This window comes from Apaloderma vittatum, unplaced genomic scaffold, assembly GCF_000703405.1.
Source record: "Apaloderma vittatum isolate BGI_N311 unplaced genomic scaffold, ASM70340v1 scaffold9412, whole genome shotgun sequence".
Taxonomy (NCBI): domain Eukaryota; kingdom Metazoa; phylum Chordata; class Aves; order Trogoniformes; family Trogonidae; genus Apaloderma; species Apaloderma vittatum.
The window spans coordinates 54,799-79,071 of NW_009704147.1; the positions used below are offsets into that span (position 1 = coordinate 54,799).

Consider the following 24,273-nt stretch of genomic DNA (forward strand, 5'->3'; position numbering starts at 1 on the left):
CATCATGGGAATCATTCTTCTCTTACCTTGATGTCTGATCAGTACATATCAACTCATGAGAGTTTTTTTTTTTCTTGCAGCTAATACTTCTCCATTTTTGGCTCAAAAAAACCCAGATACATAGGGCAAAATGTGCATATTTAAAGTTCAGTGGAGTTTGTGTGGCCAATCTGACTATTAATCACATACAGTTTAGTAGGTTGTATTTTTGTGAAACCCTGGAACTGTTTGGTGAGTTAAGGGACAGTGTTAGTGAATTGTCAAGAATTTGGTATCTTCAGCTCAGTTGTAGACTTTGTTTTCACATTATCTTCATAAAACAATGCCACTTTAAGGAACAAGAAATTTGAACAAACTTTATGTAGGGCATGGAGAGAAAAAAACATCCTATTAAATCCATACGCTAAACCACACTGAACATGGTGACACACTGGAGCTGCCGTCTTCTCTAGCACAGACTTCAGAGACCCTCAGCTCCAGGCTGAGCCTGTCGAGTGGTTCTGGCCATCCCACCCACCCTGCAGGATTTTCCACTGCCCTTGAGCCAGTCTGAAGATGGCAGCAGTAGAGCTGTGGAGAATAGTATCTTAATGATCTGTGGATAAAAAGGATTCTCACTCTTTCTTGTCAGTCTGACATCTAAACTTTCAAGCATTGTGTTTAACAGTCTTTCCCAGCTGGCCCAAATACTACAGCACATGTAAAGACAACAGAGTAAGTGTCACCAAGAGCACAATCACTGTAGAATTACTCATGATACATGAGTATACCAGAACAAAATGTGCATATTCACTGGTTTTGCCTGAAATAGAACTTTCTATGCTGTATATCAGCTTGTTCTACTTGGGCACTTTAGCACTTTGACTCCCAACAGTTAAACATCCTAATGTTGAAAAAAACTCTTCCATTTCCTTCTGCAGGAGGTGGTTCCTCTTCTCAGCATCTTCACGTGCACGTTCAGAATTCCTCAACTTTATCTCCAGCATCGTGTACTTCTTTCGTTCTTGGTCCAGTTCTTCTTCTAACCTAACCACTTGTTTTCTTAGGTCTGCACTTGTTTCTTCAATTCTTAAAACCAAAGGAGAGAGAGAAGAGGGAGGGAGAAAAGAGAGAGCATTTTTTTTAAAATGGCTGGATAAATAATGCCACTATCTATAATAAATGTAAGTTATTCCACTTATGATATTTTTAGCTCTAAGAGGAAGTTTTAAAGGATGGAACCAATTGTGACTCATTAATGTTGACTTTAAGGACAGAGACTCCTTGAAAGCTGGAGCCTCCTCTATTTGTATCTTGAGAAAATACCCTTGTCTTACAAAATAATACTTACTTTTGGGCAACAAGAGTGAATGTCTGAGGAGATGTATTAACTCCTCAGGCTGATTTCAAATACGTAATTCCAAAATAATCTTTTAACTTCTTTCTTCATCATGATACTGTGTTCCCCTATATGGATATCCAGTACAGAGGAACAGCCTTGGAGGTCAGGTAGGAATGAGGTTACAGTTCTTCCCCACCATCCATTTTATGGTATTTTCTGTAAAGTTTGTCACTGATGCTGGAGTGAGGGAATAGAAGCTTTTCATACTGTGCAAGATTTTACAAAAAACAACATTTCACACGAGAAAGAATCTGAAGAACAGAACTTAAATTTATCTGTGCACAAAGCTCTAATGCATGCCTCTCAGCTTTTCTGTAAGGAGGTCAAAGAATAAGGTTCATGTTTTTTTTGACTTGAAACAAATGCAGAAAGTGCATCACTTGCTATCCTCCTCCATCATGTTTTCTAATTGCAAGAAAGACACAGTAGTGTTGTTAATACAGAGGATAGAGTATATCCAGATAGGAACTTCTGATTACTAGAATATTCAGAAAAGGCAATTCTAAAAATAAGGCTTTTCCTAGGAAAATGCTAAACAAAACCAAAACAAAATAAACCCCCACAAACCCAACCGAATCTGGGGTGCCTGGTTTTCTTGTGGGTGGCTTATTTTTAGACAGTGTAAATGACGCTCAACAAAGGCATGCTACAGACTACACCAAAAAGAAACAAAAAAAGCACAGACTTTTATCACCCAGATAGCTGTCTTCTGTAATACAAGAGTACTCTTCTGAAGCCTGAATGCTTTCCCTCCACCTCCCTTTTATTAATTTTTGCTGTATCTTACATCTCTGAGCTACCAGTTAAATTTTTCCACAAAGTTTAGGGGCCAGCTGCAGAAACCTAGACTAGCAATCCATGTTCTGAACAACATAGGGTACATGCTGCATTTCTACATACACAACATAGTAGTCTTCTCTGAGATAATTCATTTCCCGAGAGTCCCAGGTGGTAAACATGAATTACTGAAACTCAACAGAGAATGCCTGATAATTATCCTAACCTTGAGGGAGAAATGCTCTGGAACAGACTGGTTACAGGAAGGCCATAAAACTTGCCTCCCTCTGACTAAGAGGGAGAAAATGGGCAGTTGATGATGATAAATAACAGCTTTTCCATCAGCAAGTGTTCCTTACCTCCGCCCCAGGCAGGTACTGACTCTGCTTTCCTTCCACTTAAGTATGTGCCAACAAAAAGCTCATATTCCTTAATTAAAACATGCCCTGCTACACACACCGAGTTCTGCAAACCACACAAGCACATGGCAATTGTAAATGAACTAATTACTACTTTTGCGGACTAAATTATCTTCAATAAAATAATGCTAGTGAGGCAGCCCAAAGTTTTCCTGCTAAGCAGCCTCCCTTTGCTAGTTAGCTCCTGTCTTTCCCAGGAGCAGACTTTCATGCAGTCTTGAAAGGAACATCTCTTTGCACGTGTAAATTGCTGCAGATGTAGTAAAAACATTGCAAAATTTTTAAGAGCTGAAAAACTTGGCTTGAAATTCTTAGGCTTGACAGTGAGATCCTTCAGGCTGTAATCCTGAACAGCTGGAGTCATCCTGTTTAATACAAAAAATAGAACGATTGCGTCTTGCCTCGTTTTATGAAACTCTCGGTTCATTAAGCTTTTTCCTCTTGGCTACTTTGCCCTGTGAGACCTGGCCAATTCATAGTCTTCCCCTCCAGCCCCAGTGCTCTCTGTCCCTGTCCAGCTGAAGGGGAAGGGCAGGTGTTGGTTAGAGCTGGAGCAGCTGAAGCTGCTGAACAGCTGGAACGAAGAATGGGTCTTCCTGGATGTCCCTGATGTCAACAGCAGAAGGCCTCACTGGAGCAGTTTTAGTGATAAGAGGTGGAAGGCCATCATCTCTTCCCCCAGGCAGCAGGTAAAAATGTGCAGGTACACATTTCCAAGTTCTGCAGCCTGGTCTCCTTTCTGTTTATTGCTCTATATCCCTGCAACAGGGCTTGCCAGGGCAGCTCTGTAGAGTTAAATGGAAGGCGCATACCCTCGCTGCCCTCCCATTCTGCATCCATAGGCCATTTTAAAAAACCCACAAACTACAAATAAGTCATGAACTACAATCCTCAGTCACGGGCTCTTTCCAACACACCATGCTAGCAGCTGGTGATGTTCTCCATCAGTTTTTTTACCTGGAACACAAGAAGTAGCTTTTCTCCCACTCTGCTACAGGCAGGAACTGAAACCTACACAGCCTGGTTCTTCTCTAGCTTCACGCACCAAGGCAGCACAATGCAACAGGCAGAGAAGCTGCCGAGACTGGCAAGCCACCACGGTAGGAAGTGACAAAGCACAATGGTAGCAAATAAAATCCCTACCTTAACAGCTGACCCACTGGAAGAGATCACAGTTCAGATACATTTTTGAGAAATTAATAAGAAAATTAATAAGAAAACAGGCAACAAATGTAGCCTAAGCCTGTGCTATACAATCCCTACAAAAAGTCATGTGCTTTTGGTACCATTGGAAATTGAGGCATGTAAATGCTAACAAAGTTTTAATAATTGAAGGCATATAACATTAATACCTTAGCACACAAAGAAAAAGCTGAGAATTCAAGTATTTGCAAGAAATGAGAGTATAGCCTTTCTGCAGTGCAAAGTACCAAAGCCCAGGCCAGTGATAATTCTTCTGTATTATGACATGGTGTGCAGTTTGGCATGTGGCTGTACCTAACTCCTTTAAGCAACAATATTTCATGGACCTCTTTACTTGTCTGAAAGTCATTCTATTAAGCACTTGCACTCATAAAACCTAATATACTCACACAAACAAATAAAACTCACAAACAAATAAATACTTCCTACAGTCCCTGCCCCTCACACATATCTCCTGAAAACTGGAAGGAATTTTTCTGAGCACAGATCTAAAGTAAAGTACTAGCAGTTGCAGTTATGCAAGTAAACGTCAGAGTGGGCAAAGAACTACACAGTCCAAGTAGTTGGGTGCCAACAGCACCTTCCTGCTACTTTGAGCCAGTGGCTATGGCCATATGAGCAAATAACCACTCTAAGGACATTCAGAATCAAAAGCAAGGTTCCTAAAAGTTCAACTCAAAAAGACTGCTGAAAAAGTTGTAGCTGAGCTGCAGTCCACCACTAGAAAACCCACCAAAACCAAACCCAGAGAATAATCAAAATCAATTCCCTGAATAATAATACTTGTCTGATGGGAAAAGTAGCAAAAAGACCTCAATTTCAGGACTGATTTGGTACAAATCTCTGCACCTGCACAAACCAACAGAGTTCCTTGTCAAGGCCTGAACACCCTGGGTCCCAACCATTCCCCCCAAGACAATTGCTTTGCTGTTTCTCCCAGGACACTGACAAAGAGCAGACTTTGGCATTACCTGTGCAGTTCCAATTTGCAATGAAAACATAGAATGAAATATTGCAATTCCCTGTGTGACAGAAAACCCATTTTTTTATCCTCTCTGAGAAAATCAGAGAGAAAAAAAGTTGTATTCAGAGAGCAGTGAGAAAAGAGCAGAGCCAAATCTGCTCTCTCCCAAAGCTAAACTCCGAGTCTGAGAACCTGACACACTTGGCAGCCCACACCCGTGTTCCAACAGGGCAGACAGCTTGCTTGTCCCCCCTGCAGATGACATTACCTTTTGATACTAGTTTCATACTCAGTCCTCTGTTTACTTAGTTCTGTCTTTAGCTCCACCACCAAGCTCTGTAAGGCCCTGGAGCATTTGACGGAGTCTCTGGAAGCTGCAGCTGGGTTGCTGTGTTCACTGCTGCTGCTGCTGCATGCTTCAAACCTGTCAATGCTGTTCTCCAGATCTGCTGTCTTGACCTCGCTCTGAGACAGTGAGCCCTGAGTTATCCACTCGGTCTTGAGAGAGCTTAAAGCAGAAGAGTCACTGGCCCGGCAGGCTGGGCAGCTGCTGACCGAGTCCATCACAGAGATTTCACACGATGACGTAGACCACGTCGTGCTGGCCATGCTGTGCGTGCTAAGGGAGAGGCTGGAGGAAGGGACATTGTCATAAGTAGAGAGTCTCTGGGAAGAACATGAGTCCTTAACTCGTTCCCCGGAAGCTGTCCGGCGGTGGCCTCGGAGGGAGTACAGTCCATTCATCAACCAGTTCCCACTGGAGGAGAGGTTGGGGATGTCTAAGGATGAGCTGCCCAGCTTTGGACTCACAGACCGTGCTCCCTGCTGGCGGAAGGAGTATTTCCACGGAGGCAGCGTTTGCACCCTTTTACTGGGGCTGGTGGCAGGCTGAGTCAATTTGCCACCATGCTCTGAAGGAGCGTTTTTCGCTGCAAGTCCAGGAGTGGCCTCTAGTGCCACAGCATTGCTAGAAGGCAGATCAGCAGGGCTGGGACCACCGTTCTCCGACCTGCTGTCCTCCCCATCCTCCTCAGAGATCCACTCCACAGTGCTGCGCTGACGCACAGGTCTGATTTCCAGCTGGCTCCCTGGCACATCTGCCTGAGGAACAGCAAAGATTCGCCCCTGTTCGCTTATCAGCACTGTCATCAGGTGCTGAACTAGCGAGGTCCCTGTGGGGAGAAAACAAAGGTGACCAGTTGATGAGATCTGGAAGACCTCAGACACTCACCCGCTGTCTGTGAGATGCCCTGTGAGCTCCTTGTGAGGGAGGCCAGCGGGCAGGGCAACAGATCTGCGCTAACTGCTGCTCCGGGCCTTTCTGTACAGGACGGCAAGGGACAGGGATGGGAAGTGTTGCCTTAGCTAGAAGTGGGGGCTGTGAAGGATGCAGGTGTCAGTCCAGCTCATGAGTGCAGCTGACTGGCAGAGTACAAATCACTAGCCACGGTTCTGAAATTGGTCTGCTTAAGGACCTTTGAGGATGACAGAGGGGGAGGACAGATGGAAAACCTGCCTGTACCACACCAAGGCATGGGATTCAGAGCCAGCAAGAATCTCAGTTCTTACACCCATGCGAGACAGCATAGCCCTGTGCAGGGATGCGTGCCAGGATGAGGCATCTCTCTGTCCAGCTTCCAAAACCAGCAGGTTTCCACAACTACATTGCACCCAGTTTCATATTCCTGACAGGCCCAGAGTTAGCATCTACTGAAGATCGAGAAAATTCAGCTCAGGCCTTCTGCTGCACTCAGTGTATAGAGAAACTTGCAGAAAGTATGACATTTGTATGATACATGCATTTGCAGAAGTGTACAGAAAGTATTTGCAATGATTTAAATCCGCAGAAATGAGCTGTCATTATTTTCCAGTAGTGAAGTAGAGCCATTACGAACTAATAGAGAACACCACTTACCAAACCTAATATAAAGCACTACCTACAAAAAACCAAATATCCAATTCTATTTTTAAGTATTTTCTGCAATAGAGAGTAAAGCTAACATATTCAGGGGTTCAAGATAGAGCCTGAGCTTAATAATAAGCTTTGGGCCTGATAAAAAGAGGTATCAAGCTCACCTACAACTTCTATTTCATGTCTGTGAATGCAGGGAGAGGAAAAAAAAACCTCTTTGGAGACAGGGGCTTTCCTAACAATTTAGCTGTCAACCTTCAGATATTTCTATTCCTGGTTTAAGTTTGGAGAGAGGCACAGTTAAGTGCTGTTTGTTAATTACTGGCAGGAGAATGCTTCTGTATCAGTTGATTTGGCAGATCCATCTTAGCCTGAAGCTAAAAAAATTCTACTGAGAATCTCCACTTCTCCCTTTATTTTGTTTAACCAGTCTTTTGTCCTCAACTAACAATAAACTAAAATACTGCCATTGCTGTTACTTATGAGTATAACGACTAAGTTTAAAAATCCAGTCACCAGATCTCCATTTTTCTACACCTCAGGTCTGTGGTAATAAAGAATCCCACGTCAGGTCACTGTGGTGTTTTTCTATGATGAGAGACCACGAGAATACAGCATCTGTGGCACCTGTGCACCTACACACACACAGGACAAGCACCTCTGCCATCAGCTGAACCACCTAATTAAATGCCTGAGGTGAACTGAACCCAAACGTGTCATCTGCACCAACTGAATCAGAAAGCACGTTTGCCAAAGCTGTGAGAATCTTGCCAGTGCCGGCTCACTGGCCACTAGGGGAAGTCACAGCATCACACAACATCCCCTCCTTTGTAATTCTGAGTAGCCCAGCATCTGCTCCTGCCCACATTTCTGTACCTTCCTTTGAGGGGAAGATCTCTAGCCCTAATAATATGGCTCACATCTCTATGGCAGGCTTCTAGTCCCTGAACAGCTATAGTCGAGTCGGGCCGTGCTCTGAGGTTGCCCTGTTGTGCTACAGAGCTGCCACCTGTGGGGAACACACCTGCAGTGCTTTTTGGAAGTCACTTGTGCGGAGGTGAAGGTACTTCTACTGCTAAGGTGTGATAATGCTGGTTTTCTGTAAAGGATTTCCACCACACAGAACACGGCATCAGCTGTCCCCTACAGCTAGGGAGTAGTGCCAGGGCAGAGTTCAGAAATCCTGGGCACAGCATCTTCACCTGTGCCTAATGCTGGATGTATACATCAATTCCTTTTGCACCAAACCTGATGCGAAGACCCTGCTACAACTTATTTTTTGAGTTCTGACCCATACACAGCCTGCTTAGAAAATGGTGCTTCTAAGACACTTAGCTACAGCCACTGTGGCACAGCAAAAACTACAGTACCTCTTTCATTGTAGACTGGATGTCTCTTGCAGGGAGCTGTCTAACCACCAAAATGCATCGATACTAAATTATAGCAGTTCGATACTTAAATATGGTCCTTCTGATGAACGTCTGAGCTTTCATTTTAGCAGTGGGTTCAAAAAAAGTTTCACATAGCAACTTACAACAGAGCAGAGGCATCTCCATGTGGTGGAGAGGAGAGACATTCCCAGGCCAGTGGTGAGTGGGATAACAGGCCAGCCAGTCCATCCCCTCACAGGAACCGATGAAAAGGTTTTCTTGACTTGTTGCTGACTGTGCAGGCAAATGATACAGCTACCAACGAATGTGTAACTTTCAGCAAACTTAGAGCTCCAGAACACAGGCGTCATTCTTATCTCACAAGAGAAGCACCTACCTTCCATCATGGTCACTGGATCTTCCATTTTGGGCCGTAATATATTCGGTCCAAACACTGTAGCCAGATTCTGGACACTCATCTTGTTAATGCTGGAGTGAGCCTGAACTTCATCAAGGAACCTGGAAAAGCCCCCCCAGAAAAATCAAAGGACAAGAGGAATAATAAGTCACTTTTCATTCTTGGGCTGTAGGCATTCTGGGGCAGGAACAGTTTTGTCCTATGTTCATGCAACTTTGATACTTAAAATGCTTTTAAGGACTAATGCAGGTAAGATACTCAGTAGTAACCCTAGATCCAAGAGAGGACATGATGGTTTCAGTCAAAAGTACCAGCCTACTGGGGATCCAGTCTTCTACTGGGTTTGAAAGGACAGATTTTCACATTTTTATAGGAATTCTCCAGTTATGCAGGCTGACTTCTTTCAGTTTTCACTTACAGATACGAGAGAAGTAAAAACACATTTCACTCATCTCCTTGTCCTAGAACTAGCAGTCTGTGGGAAGATCTTTGTGGCATGAATCTAACAAAATACTGATAAAGAGGTAGCCCAAATGCTTCTTGTGAATGCAGGTGGGCAAACATCAACACAAGAAAAAGAATATTCAGCCAAAGATAGCATGTGAAGAAATCCAGTCTGGCTATTTGTATGTGTAAGCTGGAAAACAGCAGAAAGTTTCTAAGAGTTAACATTTTTGTAATTTGGAACAGCATCCCAAGAGGAGTTATAGTAAGAGAAAGACTGTAACAAAACACCTAAATAGCTTGTACATAATTAGCCAGGTTGTAAAAAGGACAATAGTACATGAAGATTTATAACAGCAGGAAATAGGACTCTGTGGCTTCAAAAGTGAATGGCCTTACTCTGTCTGTACTCCATTTCCTAAACTGTTGTTAATTTTTGGATGATGGGATGGGTTTTGGCAGGGAAAAAGTTTCCTTGCCATTCTGTGCTACTTAGCAAATTTTTGAATGCTTCTACTTGCAACATGTCTTTTCCAGGCACTCCCATTTTTTTTTCTGTAGCTTTGCCCTGTGGTGGACACTGTACTGAGACCCAAGAATCCTCATTTTTCTTCACTAAGTCAGAAGCAAATTCCACTTGCCTTTTCTTTCCTCGATTGTTCACTTAGAAATAGGTATAATTGTATTCCTCTGTCTCAGCCATTCATGTTTTGAGGTGCTCAGATATTTAAAAAAAAATGGCTACAGAAGCACATAGTGAGGCAAAATAAATTTTCTGAAGGATTCAAAAAATACATTTGAGAATTGCTCTCTGTCTGTACAGTTGCAAAGGGTGTGACATCTCTTGGATAAGTCATGGGCTTCATGTCAGTGTTTGTGTCTACTGCCTGCTCCAGATGTGCAAATCCCACTGGTCATAAAGGAGCTAACTACCACGGAGACTAGAACACAGCTTAAAGTTCACTACGTTGTATCTAGGATAACAAACAGTTCCAGCTCCCAAAGCACATTCCAGCCCACTTCGCTAGAACTGGGGAACTCAACAGAGAGATGATGGGAGACAAAGCTGTGGGGTCCCCGGTACTCCAAGAGGAAGCCGCTCCCAACCCCACTTCCAAAGCAGAGCTGAGACCTGACTGGCTATTCTGGCTGCATCTGCTACTCGGCTTCTGTCATAAATTTTCCAAGTGTGCACTTCCTGGAAAAATTGCCTTTCTTTACTGGTCTCATTGTGTTTCTGAAGTAAATAATATAATACATTGGTATCATTCCTGCCTGTTGTGGGTGACAGCAATTTGCTTTGCTTCCTCCCGGCAGGCTGCACATTCACCTCCATGTGTTTTATAGGAGCAATCATTTACATGTAAGTGATGTTTGAATATTCATGCATGTAAGGCTAAGCCTCACAAAACTTAGTGACTTTTCCAAGTGTTATTTATTTTCACTTACTTGCATATGTATTTGAGGAGGTTGTAGTTGGCTTGGGGCAAATTCTTCACCTGTTTAACCAGTTCCTGGGTACCCTGAGGGACAGGGAAAAAAAAGGAGAGCTATCAATATAAATGATGCAAAGCAGATGTGACTTTCCTTCAGTACTACTAAGCCCTCCTTCCAAACTCAAAACCATGAGCAACAGATGACAACATAAGGAGGCTTTGATTTAAAACACGTGTCATCCACCATGTCGTGCCTTATCAGAACTCAGTGTCCAGAACTTGATGCAGTTCTCAAAATCAGTGGAAATCTTCCTTTCAACTCTAATAGTTGATGCAGAAGCCTTCAGTTGATGAGGTCTACTAGTCTGCCCACTGGCAGTGGAATAAATGTACCTGCAAATGTGCCTTTTCAGCACCTGGCCTGTTTGAAACTTGGCGACACTGAGTGTAGTGTAAATACACTGCAGTAATACTCAACTTTGCAGAGGAGAGTTTTTTCTTAAGAAAAGGTAAATGACATTCCAATTCAACTGCCTCCCTTCTAATTACTTCCATTTGCAGTCAGTCTTTCTGAGCTGTGACATACTTGCTCCTAAAATTTCTATCTTTATATTAAAACGTAAGATGACATATTTGCTGGAGGAATGACATAAAACCCTGGAGCTACTTAAAGCGTCTAATTAAAACCTCTGAATCAGAAGGCTATTTTCCTTCAAGAGTCCCAACCATTTGCTTGTTCCTGTTAATGCTGCAGTTGCCCTTGACATTTGCCTATTTTTTGAGACACAGCTAAACCTTTTGTGGGAAAATAGATATCCAGGCATATTTGGGAAGAGTGATAGCTGCTAATTAATAATGGAGGGCTGCTAACGATGGAGAAATTCCAGAAGTAGCTGGTTTCAAGCCAAAGAAGTGCACTTAGACATTAGTTTCAAACTTTGTTCAAGGACTGTTAGGGAGGGAATTCTGTCGGTGAGCCTCATGCAGGATCTTCCTGCTTTCTCTAGTCCGGACAAGTCAGAAAGATACAGAGAGCAGTCTGTATTCCTGCCTCCATTCCTAACATCTTGAATGTATAGACACCCTTTTATTTGTATGTCCCAGCACAAAAAAAAATAAAGATCCTCTAACAAAAACCTGAAACTTAAAAAAAGAATTCTTAAAAGCAGTAAGTCCTTTTTAATTCCTCAGCTTAAAAATCATGCTGGTTTAAGTGACAACAACAGAGACACCAATAAAAGACTAGTCACTTTTGAAAATCTCAATCTTCCTTTTAAACTTTTGAAAACTTCTGAATCAAGAACAGCAGCTACTGATGTGCAGGTTAAGCTCAGTTGTTCAGGTAGTGCAGCTTTCAAGTAAGGATTTAGATCTAGAAATAGGTGAACTAATAGACCGAGCTCCATCTTGAATTTTGCTCTGTCACACAATTTATTTCAAATACAGCAATCAGGATGGTATTTGGCACTGTACTGCAAGCAGTCTATTAAAATACCAACAGCTCCACTGGATACAAGAGGGGGGATTGGAAGAGAAACTGCAGGAAGTTGTGAACGTGACCTAAAGATGCAAGATACTGTCTGAAAGAAAAATATGTTCTAAAAATTTAGCATCCATGCTCTGTCATGAGGAATCACAAACGTGGTATTACACACAGAGTATCTTCATCTTCGTCAAAAAAACTTGCCAGGTTAGAAAAAAAGTTGTCTCTCCTGCTGGAATATTTATCAGCTTTGCAACAGATTTGCACGCTCCAACCTGACCAACAGATGGCAGAAGGCTGAGCCTAGTAACCCCACAGTGTAAGTGTAAAGGAAAATGCAAGCTCGCAACGTTTGTGTTCTTAACAAATAGTGTGGATCGTGCTTAGAGCCGCAGCCTAGCAAGCGACAGAGGCAACTGCACTGTCATTCATCGCTGTATTTCGCAGTAATTACTTTTACCTCCTTGAAAATGCTAGAGGTCTAATTTACCAGATGTATGCTTTCCAAGAAGCAATCACAAAACCAAGGATGTCGCAATGTGTGCAACAAATCAGCACCAGTTAGGAGCTTCTAGTTGGCCTGGAAAACTAGCAACACTTCAGATGTTCACCCAAATTCAGGCCTCTCTTTAAAATCTCAAAGCTTAGCCCGCTGAACTGCAGTGTGCATCTCTCCAGTTCAGGCAGCAGTGAAGGCTGAAGTAGTACTGTGTCAGGCCAGCTCAGATCCAGATGAGTTTTTTAGATAATTGAAGATCTTTCATTCATTCTTACTCTAAAATTGTTTTTAATTTTCAATCCCTCCTCCCAATCAGCTGGGATCAAAATCAAATCTCGTTTAACCCAGCAGTCCTGCTGAGACACCTGGAGGCCTCAGCACAGCCCAAGGTCTCTTTTTCATTTCGGCTTGCTTTCCAACGTGAGATTAGCTGGATATAGAATGAAGACGAACAACAATCTGAATGAAAAATGGAAAGCTTAGGGCAGCGCTGGTGCATTTTTTGCTGCAGATGGAGATTAGACCATGCTAACATTATAATTCCTATCTATGGTCACAGTGTAGCAGCATGAAGTGCCAACAATTTTATCTGAATGGTGATTAAGTAATTCTGGTTTTATTAAGGAGGAGGAGTGGGTGGACAAAACTAAAGAAAATTATATTTTGAGTCCAAAAATCTCATTCAAAACTTCCAAATTAAAAATAAAAACAAAATAGTACTTCAGATCAAACCAATAGATCATATTTTGTTCCCAAATAGTTTTCCAAAACAAAATATTTAATTTTTAAATTCTCTGCCTATCATTTTGTGCTAAAAAAATATGGTTTCTCTTTTTGAGCAGGGAGATTTTCCATGTGGGAGACAAGTCAAGCCCTACAGGCTGGGTATGACTTTGTGCTACGTTCTGTTCCACGTGCTTCTGTGCACGTACAGCCTCTCCACCCTTGGTGTGTGCGCTCCACCTTGCTTTCTGAAAAAGCAAACAGCCCTTGTTGAGGTTCCAGATTTTCCTGACCAAAAAAATGTTTATATTTACAACAGCAGCTTAACAAAACAACTCTGTGCTATCAGCAGTACCGTATTTTGTAAGCTCTCGTTTTGGCTATCTAGTGCTCCTCATCGCCTTTCTAATCCAACAAGAGTGCTGCACTACAAGTCATTTGAGACTGGCCTTGCTCCCACAAAACCAACACAGATGTTGCTGCCCAAACTGCTGCAGCCTGTGCAGGCAAAATCAGGCAAACTACACAGTTAATAAGCTGAGAGCAGTGATACACAATTATGTTTGCCCAACTTGGCAGTGTCTCTACTCTTGTGCAATAGTGCTTAATGGATCCAAAACTTCGCAGTCTGCACATCTTACGACCAAAATGAAACCAGCTCCACTGCCTTAGAAATCCTGCTGTTTCTTGTGAAACCAACTGTCGGGCTGTCTGCAACGTAGCACTCTGCAGAGATGCCCGAGCTGACTGAGGAGGATAAGGCAGAAAATGAGCAAGTTTTGGGGCTGGTAGATACATACCCATACCAATTAAAAGACAACTCTACTGCACTGACACACTGATGTGGCTGTGTCCAGGATGCAAATGCATATTCATGTGTGATAACATGCTGTGTCATGCACAGAAATTTGCTTTCTTGGAATCAGCTGGAGGATACAGCATGTGAATACAAAACTAACGTTAGCAGATATGCTACATTTGATGCATGCAAACAAGCATCTTCCTACAGGCATCACGAAGGACTGAATCTCTGCAGAGCCTTCTCGCACTTGAACTGAAGGTGAACTCCAGGCTGTCACTAAGGAACGGTTTTTTTCAATCCCCACCAAAGACAAAGATGTGAACACGCTCTTGAGGCCACACACAGAAAAGAGACAGAACTGTGGACTAACACTTACAAGTCCTCAGGCCTTTGTTTCTTTAGCTGACAATACTAACAACCCTTACAGCTTCTTTAAACCTCTGTTTTAGAAGGGGGCACAATTCCACACGCATTAGACCAGACTCAACGTGCCTTTGTAGTCAGCAAAGAGCTCTAGCACCACTACAAGAGAAACAATATGGATGAAACAGAGCAATCAATCACATTGTAAATTATCCTGCTCCTCCCAAGCAGTGAATCAAAATTTCCATAATTGCCACAGACTTGGAGTTTTTTTATCAGCCCTTTTGCTTGCCTGGAAACCAGAGAAGAACATCTCGAGAAGGTTCTGGCTAATTATTCATAGCATTATTTCCACCATTTTGGGATAATATCATAGTCTGCCCTTTTGTAGTGCCTTTTCTCTAAGAAATACAAAGACCATTGCACTGATCAGCATCTCATCCACCAAAATCTTTGGGAAGCAGAACATGTTGTTCTGATACATGAAACTGAAAAAAACAGAAAAACACAGAAAAAGTTGATTTCGTGCAGCTTGCTAGTAAGTCAGCATCAGCGCTGGGAAAGGAACCTAGATCTCCTACCTTGCATCTGTTGCTGATTATGCTACAAAACAGCTTTGTTCAGAAGAAAGAAGCACAAGGCTACAAGCTACAAGCTCCTGCTCCAAGCAGCCGTCTGTGATATTAATGCCCAATTCATGGCTTCAGGAAAAATCAGGGGAAGGTTCCCAGGAACTTCACTGATTTAAATCAGGACTAAAGAGTGATGAGAAGAAAGTTTTACTACTACACTGAGTCTTGGGAGCAACATTTGAGGTAGAAGGTGGCAGATTAGAAGGATCACTGACCTCTCCCTCATCTTTTGAGAGTAGCTGTCCACAAGAAAGAAAGTCTTCATATTTGGCAAAGGGGATGACAGGCTCTGGCAGCTCTCGAAGATAAAGCTTCAGGAGGGACGCCACAGTGTGAACATCTGTGTTGCTGCAATAGAGAAGAGGGAAGGAAATTTAGAAACCCACACTACTCCAAAGCTCAGTGCCTTTTGTTGCGGGTGCATCAAGGTCCCTCTTACAGACAGAGGCAAAGTAGGCACATGGAAGGAAGCTGTTCTGCCACACGTTTGTACTAGGTAGGAGGGTCCACCTGGGAACAAGGCAAGCCTCCCACTTTGTCAAGATATAAATGCACCTTGAGCAATACAGGCAGTGGAAAGGATGTGCCCGTGATAGCATGGGTCAGGAACGTGAGCAATACGGCCCAGGCAAGTGCACAGTGGTCACATAGCACTGACAATAGGGCTCTGCATCCTCATACAAACAAACATAACCTCTGATCCTCTTACTGATTGCTCTCTGCCTGGTACTCTCTCTCCAGCCACCACCCACCAGTGTTCGATGGGCAAGGATCCCAAGTGTCCTTAGTCAATCATTTGGAAAAAAAAGGGTGAAGATGTATTTGCTCCAGGCCTACTATTGCCATTTGACATGGCTGCCCAGCTTGTGAGTCACATCTCCTCTCCCAGGCTGGCATATCTGACATTTCCTAGCCCATTTGTTATGCTGGGATATCAGCTTTTCTTTTCTCTCCAGCTCTAGGAACCTGTTTTTCCTCTTCTCTCTCCTTTGCTTTAAGTTGGGGTTGAGGTGTCAGAATCCATGATGAAGATGAGCCTGTTCTTCCCTTTCCATGTCCTACCTATACATATCCCTCATTCTAAGTCTCCTACTGTACAATTTTATTTATCGTTGCAGATTATCTCCTAAACGTTCTCAACCACTGTAAGTCTAAACAGGGTCTATGACTAGCTCCCCGCGACCCATCATTCCCCTGGATAGTCTTTAAAGAACTCTGAGAAGAACACATCATTACCATGGTGCAACAGAGCTCCAAATCCTCACCTCTACCTGAAGGCTGAATTTCTTCTGTTTAGAATGCTTTTAGGCATTTTTGAAACACACAGCAAAAAAAAAAAAAACCAGGAAAAACTACAATAGGAAGCTGCCAGCAACTACCCCTTGCTACTGATCCTGAGAATGCTGCTCTATTACAGCTCCACCATATTTGTGAATACCACAGTTTCACATTGTGGTTTCCTTTAGTTGATTATAAATGCTTTACAAATTAGGTCAGCACCTTTTTTTCTCTCTTTGGAGAGTATGGAGTTTCAGGCATGGATGGTAGATACGATTATCACTCAGAAGCAGAGCCTAGACTACACATTCAGGTCCACTGGCTGCAGTTATTGTTTCATCCACAAGGTCATATGAAACCCAGCCAAATTTTCAGGGGCATGGAAGTACAGGACGAGCAGGCTGCTGTAGGTTTTTGCAAAACAGCAATACCTGGCCTATATATGCACTTAAAATCAAATTGGAAAATCAAGCCTTCTTGAAAAAAAATGTTTTAATTATCAGTCATCACAGAGATCCAATCCATCACAGGGCAGGCAGGCTCTAGCATTTGGAAGGTCACTGCCAGTACAAAGACATCTAAAAGCACTGACTGCATACTCCTTCCACTGCACTTGATTTTGAAACAAGCATATGGATTTCACATGTGCAGAAAATATTTGCTGTTGCTGCTGCTGCTGAGGCATCCTATGCTTGCTAAGAGAAGAAGCATTTCACTTAGCCAGGATGGAACTGCTTCTCCCTTGTTTCTATCTGTGACCACACATATCAAAGACAAGAGAGATGGGCCTAACAGTCACAGTGAGCATGGTAGAGAGAGCAAAAAGCAATGACAAGGGACCCTCTACTGTCACATTACCCATGTACTTCTAAGATTTGCCTCTTTTAATTCTGTACTGAACCTTCAGTTATCACATTTTAAACCAACTACTCAAAAGGCACGCATTCCTTCATGGAGATATTTACCGCCTCTGTTAAAGGTGAGACTTGGCACTGATCAATTTGCCAGTAAAAATGCCTATGGAAATAAAGGTATTTTCTTGCTTTAAAATGCTGGAGGGAGGCTTGGCTTAATTTCATGACAATGAAATTAGTATAGATTAGACCAAAGTAAAACATGAAAGTGAAACCATCATTCCTAATTAATTCCTTCTGTAGATACTCCTGATCCAGAATATGAGCATATTCCAAAATAATTTCATTCATTTCCACATGAATTAAGATAACTCTAACTCTGAACTAGGACACCCAGACATTCAGTTAAAAATACCAAGATTTTGTTTAAGAAAAAGACGAACTGAGACAATTTGACAGTTGCAAACTTTAGCACTTCCATTTAGGGAGCAAATACTGACTGTGGTTAAGAATCAAAGAAAGGAGGGTGGGTGGCCTAGGACACTGACGGGAGGGAAGAATTAGAAGAATGTTCCAAATAAACTCTAAGGGTATTCTTCCCAGGATGAGACCAAACACTGGGCTGCCCATGCAGTAGGCAGGGATGCTATTGGCAGGGTCGAGACTGGCTGCAGGGCCAGGGGAAGCGATTGCCCAGGTTACTGTACTGGCAATATACCAGATGCTGTCTGCATCACCTGGGAAAGCGATGCTAGTGAGCTCCAGCAAGAAACCTGGAGCCCCGTCTCCAAGTCAAGATCCCAGATCCGATCCCACTTCCGGACCCCTGACAGCGATCAGGCCAGATCCTCACAATGGCCTTGGATCCAAGGAGTTCAAGGTCCCTGTTAGGGTCAAAGCCCATTTCTCAAAGCACTGTTTAGGGTAGCACAATGTCAACTTTCACTCTGGGTAGTATGTACACATAGGACAGGGAAGGAAATGTTAATTACAGGGTATGGACAGGATTTGGCTGCAAGGGCCCCGAGAGCATCCACCCTTTTGATGATTTGACTGCCTGGGCTCAGGGCCAGTGCAGCTGAGAGCTACCCCCTTCCCTGGATGACCTTGGACGGGTGCTCTCATCCAGGGCTGACACTCTTCTCGTGGGAGCCAATATTAAGCTGAGTCTCTGTTGTTTATCCTCTGTCTGAGCTACAACTTGCACTGTCTCATAGCCATGCCTGTGCCTGGCTACAGACTCTGTTGATCTGGACCAGGACCCTGACTCAGGGATGGATTACCTAGCCTGATTTTGGACCTTGTCACCATGAACTTGCCTGGTGATCACTGGACTGTGTCACTGCCTCTGCCAGCCTTGCTACCACACTTGTCTCCTGGCTCACCTTGAATTGCAGAGCAGCTGGCCCTTGGTGCTCCCTGACATTGGTATGGTCAGCAGGACAAAGATGCAGCTAGTGAGTCTTTGTACCAGGGAAGGAGCAATTACATAAAAATTTTTATACTGGGAACAAAAATACAAAATTGCCATTGTTATTTCAGAAACATTTGACTCACATTTTGTTGAAGATCAAAAGATATATTCAGTTTTGAAATAAATGTTCCATCTCATCATTTTAGTCAAGAATTCTTTTGGGGTCATAAAGTGCTTTGTTATGACATGCCGATCAGTTCTACACTTTACGCACATGATGGCCAGGGAAGATGCGTGAGCCTGTGGTGACTATTCTGAAATCTTGTGACAAAAGAAGGGGAAGAGACACTGCCCCTGGGCAGATCTGCTATGGTTGCAGCAAGGGAGAATGCAATATCTGAAGGAAGTAAAACATGTAGTTCACCTCTGTCACATCTGTTTCTATGGTGAGATCCCACCACGCCACACCCAAATCTAGCAATGCATTTTGTTCGACATAGGCTTAAGCTGAAACACTGGAGTAAACCCATCTAGATTAATGGGCTCAGTTTGTCTCTCTTCTCAAGCACATAGCTGAATGAAGGCCTCAGCATCCAATGCCATGCAGGAGAAACCCCCCACAGCACTTTAAATGAAAACAGCAATGGTGTGGAAAGAACATGTAAACTAGGCTAGTCACTGCAAAGCCACTCCTGCCAGATTTTACATGCCACAGATAAACCAGCCTGAATTTGGTGATGTTAACTCACCTGTCAAAAAGTGGCTTCTCTCCACAGTCAAAGGAATCCTGCAGATCTTTGACAAGGTTGGCTTGCCCAGGCATCCGAAAGAGCCCCTCCTCTGTAAGACCTCGCTCCCGAATAAAATCCACACACTGCTCCACCAGCAGCGGGGCCAAGCGCTGGCCATACTTCCTCTCATATTGTACAGTGTCCTCCAGTCGCTGCCCAAAGATCCCTGCCAACAGAGAGCAAGAGACACATCTGGGTGCCAGCTTAGACTCTTCTTGAGTTATCAGGGCATATAATGAGGGAAACTGTCCTATTAAATGTGTATGCTGTATTTCTTGCATCTCAAAGAGTATTAGAAGCAGCAGATGATCTAACACCAGACTGACCTAGGTCATTCTGAAGTTGGATCTACTGTAGACATATATCACCAAGTACAAAGCACTATCTCTCTTTGGGGAAACTGGAGTTTCTAGCCAATACCAGCTGCTGAATGCCACTACTAGCAGCAGATCTTTTTGACAACACAGAAGGGGCTTAGGCTGTAAGAGTCAAAGGTCTTAGCTCAATCCCTGACACTGGGAGAGTAAAAGGACATCTAAAAAGACAGCTGCTGAGTCGTGTTCTGATACGGTAATTTTAGCACCCTACATGTTGTGGTAGACTCAGGGAGGATAGCATCCACATTAATCTCACTTTGGTAATAAGAATTCAGCAAGCAAATCTCAGATTTTACTCAGTTTCAGAGGAGATCAGACCATAGCAGATAGTAAATTTTATTAAAAGAGCTTTCAAAGAAAAGAAAGATTTCCACTGACATCAAGGAGCTTTAGAACATGCATTCATCACTCAGTTAATCCTGCAGGCCTTTAAAATAAGCAGCATGTGATATTTGAGTTGCACTGTGTTAATCAATAGCCAGAAGCAGTGTTTAATGGATGTATGCATGTGCTTTTATCAGGACAGGGTATTTGGTCATTTCTTAAGGCTCTGCTTAGCTTCCTGCTAATAACCCCATGTTCCATTTTTATTTTAGGGCCATATTCATGGGAGGCTGATAACCCCTGGCAGGAAGTTTCCTAACCAACATTCACTGTCCTTCATGGGAAACATCTTGTCAAACCATACTTGCTTTCTATATTCAGTCCAACCCTGCTGACCCCTCAATGAAACAAACCTACCAGTTTCAACTCCCTAAAGGAAACATGCAAGAATGATCCTGAAGTCCAATTTCTTTTCCCTGCTAATTTGTTATGCAGCAAAATACAGAAACCTTCCTTACAGCCCAGCCTACATAACTGCATTACAGTATCAGAGCTGGAGGGCCATGAAGAGTCTCCAAGGAAATTCCCTCCTTATCCTGGCAGGAGAGCATGCCCTGGAGCATGGGAGTGACTTATCTTTATCACTGTAAATATTGGTTTTCTTGCAGAGTAAAGGTTTTACAAGTTCTAGCTTCTAATCTATTTGAATTTTCATTGAGAAAGTGTCTCTGAAGTCACATTCTAGGACAGGGAATATCTTCCTGCTTTTGCTATAGTTGCTTTGTAGCGTCATCATGTAATCCCTGCTGTCATGACACAGCAGGACCTTGGTATGTAGGGCTCAGCACTGTCCAAGGGTTTCCAGGACACTTACACAGGCTGGGCAGACATGAAAGAACAACCTTTTCAGCCCAGTTTCTTAGAAAACTTCCGAATCCAGATCATAGTTGAAAAAGCCAAGTCTTCATGCCCTGTTCACCTCTAAACCTCTCTACTGATCCTGCTCATGGTGGAGTAACTCCCAACGTCATAGCACGTAGGAACTATCCAGGAAACAAGTGTTGCAAGTTACAGTGCAGGCCCCTAGGGCAGCTGTGAGAAGCTGAGCAGGATTACAAGTCCTGTCTAACCACCCTCATGCTATTCCCCTAGAGAATATTTCTCCCCCTCCTTTGCCCTGACTATTCGATCCTGGGCCACGGGCTGGTGCAAACTACAGTCCTTCTACATTAGATACAGCAAGCTTGGGTCAGACTTCAAGCTGTGTACTTTAGAGACAAAAACCTCTGCATTCTGTCCTTGATCTCCGAGCCACGCTTCCTCCCGCCAAACCCGTTTATTTCCTTAAAATGATACATAGTATTCACTCCCCTAGATGTATCCAGGTGTACTGAGGTCAGCCTGTGGCAGATGTCAGGGCAGTAACAGGAGAGGAGCCCTATTTTCTGAAATCTCTACTTGTTGCACCACAGCCCTGTCTCCCAAAGGGCCTGTCTAGAGAAGTCTCTGGAAAAGAGCTAAATGCAGACCATTCCGCTGGTACAGAGCACAGAGGTAATATTTTTCCAGAAGCTCATGGTCCAGTGTTCTAGATTTAACTCAGAGCAAGGACGAAAGCAAGGTCAGACACACATACATATGCAAGCACACACAGAACAACTGCAGGCATAACCGCCACTTGCAGTGTGAAGCTCTGTCTATTTTTCTCTAGCCTTGGCTGGTCTGTGGTCAGCAACAGGCTCTGACACATTTCAGGCAACATCGGTCCTTGCCTTCCCAGTCAACTTGAATCACAACAGAAGTAGCTTTCTGTAGGTAAAATCAGCCCACCAGTGGCTTCTGGGTACCAGGCTGGCTGCCGCCAGTGGCCACTGGCAGAGGTTAAGGAGTGTGATGCTCAGATAACAGATAGGGCTAAAAGGGTGACCTGCTTTGAGATTCAGAAGGAGCAGCAAATGGACATTTTGCAAGCATAGTATTAACATTACTGTGAGCGTCTGCTGCAGAAGCAGAGGCTGGAGACCCTGTCTTTCCCCCTTCTCAGGCAGGGAGGTTGGTAACACCTTTTTCTCCCGGATCAAAGCAGCCACCTTTGGAGGAAACAAAGGCACAGCAATATCATTCCACTGCAACACTGCTCAACTCCCTTCACACCTTTTCAAATTGACAACAAGAAAAAATCACCATGAAACCAACACTGACATGATCAAGGATGAAGCTGATCTACCTATCGTAGGATAAGTGAAAGGAGCTGGCAAAAATGTGGGTTTCTTCTTGTGTGACAGCGTATACCAAAGGGCTGTGCAGGTGAGATCATGCAGCCTTCACAGGTCACTTTTTGAAGAGGGGAAGAAAAGACCCCGAAGCCATTGCTGGCATGACTTCTCCTATCCCAGCTCTCTTCGCTGTCTTCCACCCTGGTCTGGCAGCCCCACTCCAGCTCAAATCCAATTGGAGATAAATATTTTCTCTTCCCCTCAAACCTGAACCCTGATTTTCCAGGAATGCACTAGAAAGGGTCATCAAACATTGCACAGACAAAATAATTTGCCCAAGCAAAGTCTGGTGGCAACTTTCTCTTTGCAAGCCCCATAACACTGCCCCTCCATTCTTTTTCTTTCTTTCTATCCTAACCCTAATTTTTTTTGCTGTTTGGGTTGGTTTTGTTTGTTTGGCTTTTTTCTGACATAGACAAAGACCATCCCTAGCCACTGCTAGGAAGATTGCTCCCAAGCCAAGTCTTTTGGCAGTAAGAGCGTTAGAGTTCGGGTTTAGAGAGAGAAAATGCAGAGCTGCAGTTAGTGAGGCTGGGAAGTTGGCCTTGGAAAAACCATTTGTCCAGTGGCTGCAGAGCTTGTCCATGGCTTAGAAAAGGAAATTAGTGTTAGGGTTCAGAGAAGGAGCAAGTTAAGAGCTATCTTTGGAGTGGGGCTGGAAAGGGACTGTTGAAGGCAAGTTAAAGCTGCTGACAGTTCTGGGCTTGCAGAAATCTTTCATCTGGGCATCTGCTGAGCAGCCATGATGAAATCTACCCTCAGGAAAATTACCACTAGGGCTCTCCTAGCTGCACTTACAAGAGATGTAACACATGCATCCCTTTCAGTATCCTAGGGCTAAACAAGACTGAGGAGGTGGTGTCCTTCTAGCTCTGTAAAGCTCACCTTGTTTCAGCTAAGTCTCAGAAAGGTTTGTAAAATTGATGCAGTAAAATATTTCTGAAATTATCAGGATATGACAGCATCACCGGGCTGGACAGGGACTTCCCTGCCTTGCAAGGAAAAGCTACTATGGAGCCAGTCACACACAGCCTCATCTGCTGGCTCCTCAAGGCATAGGTCTGTTTTTAATCACTGGGGCCTGCAGCTCAGACTGAACTTGGCAGCACTTCACTCCATTTGATGATCCTGCTGGAAGACATTAAGGTCTTTCTCTTCATTCAGAAAAAGGGGAGCCAGTGCCATGCAGTCACACTCCCAGACAGACTTAAGCTGGAAATAAAGCCAAAATCTACTAGCAACCCAAGGGTTAACTTTCCCTGTCATACCCTTATCTATAGCTGGGCCCTTTTGTTTGGTTTCAAAGCAAAAAAAAAAAAGAAAAAGAAAAAAAAAAATCAAACCACTCCAGCGTGCCTTCGACCACATCCTTAATCTCAGAGAGATTCAAGAGATACTGAAAAATAGGCTACCAGAGCTACAGAATTTCTTTCCTCTACTCCCACAGCTGCCTTGGTTCTTTAAAGATTTAGGTGGCTCTTTGTGGAAAAGGCAAGCCAGAAATGATGTGCTAAGACACAGACAAGCTCTCTGTCCTGGGCTGAATAGCTCACCCACCAGCTCCAGGCATACAAAGCCTATACATTCAGCTATGCTGTCCAGACATGCAATGGGCAGGAAAATATATGCTTCCTGCTTCATTTTTCCTCATCAGAGCTCTGATTTCAACCAAAATAAAGACAGAGATAATATAGTCAGTTCTTGAGTATATTTTCTTTATGAAGAGGACTGAGGACTCTGTATGAGCTTAAAGCGGGAAAAGTCCAGACACACCTACGTCAGCTGTATGTATAGCTTAGTACACACATGTTAAAAGATGTGTGGGAAGATAATCAGGCACACACCTGGATGCTGCTATACAGCAGTACATACACCCGTGCACGCATGTGGTGCCTCACAGGCGGTTTACGGATGTAAAGATTGTGTACGTGCTCACCTGCACAGGTGAGCATCTGCTTTTACCTTCCCACATTCATGCTTAGGCTCCTACTTATCTGTCCCTCTCATACATGAAAGCACTGAGAAAAAATCATGGGCAGACATTCAGAAATGCATATGCTTCCACAGCACAAAACACACACAAACCTGTAACTTTTGTTTCCCCTCCCCTGGCCCACCCAAGCACATGCTATG

The 24,273-nt window shown here is 43.5% G+C and overlaps 1 protein-coding gene across 1 annotated transcript in view; it reads right to left on the reverse strand.

Moving 5' to 3' along the window:
- Positions 1–600: 600 nt before the first annotated feature.
- ARHGAP22 (Rho GTPase activating protein 22) overlaps positions 601–24,273 on the reverse strand; it is a 37,461-nt gene continuing 13,788 nt past the window's right edge. Inside the window, exons 2-7 of the mRNA XM_009864920.1 lie at positions 19,122–19,329; positions 15,042–15,174; positions 10,338–10,411; positions 8,424–8,545; positions 5,013–5,916; positions 601–1,068 (exon numbers count right to left, since the gene is read on the reverse strand). Of these exons, the coding sequence (XP_009863222.1) occupies positions 840–1,068; positions 5,013–5,916; positions 8,424–8,545; positions 10,338–10,411; positions 15,042–15,174; positions 19,122–19,329 (1,670 nt within the window). The 3' untranslated portion in view covers positions 601–839. The remainder of the gene's footprint in view (positions 1,069–5,012; positions 5,917–8,423; positions 8,546–10,337; positions 10,412–15,041; positions 15,175–19,121; positions 19,330–24,273) is intronic.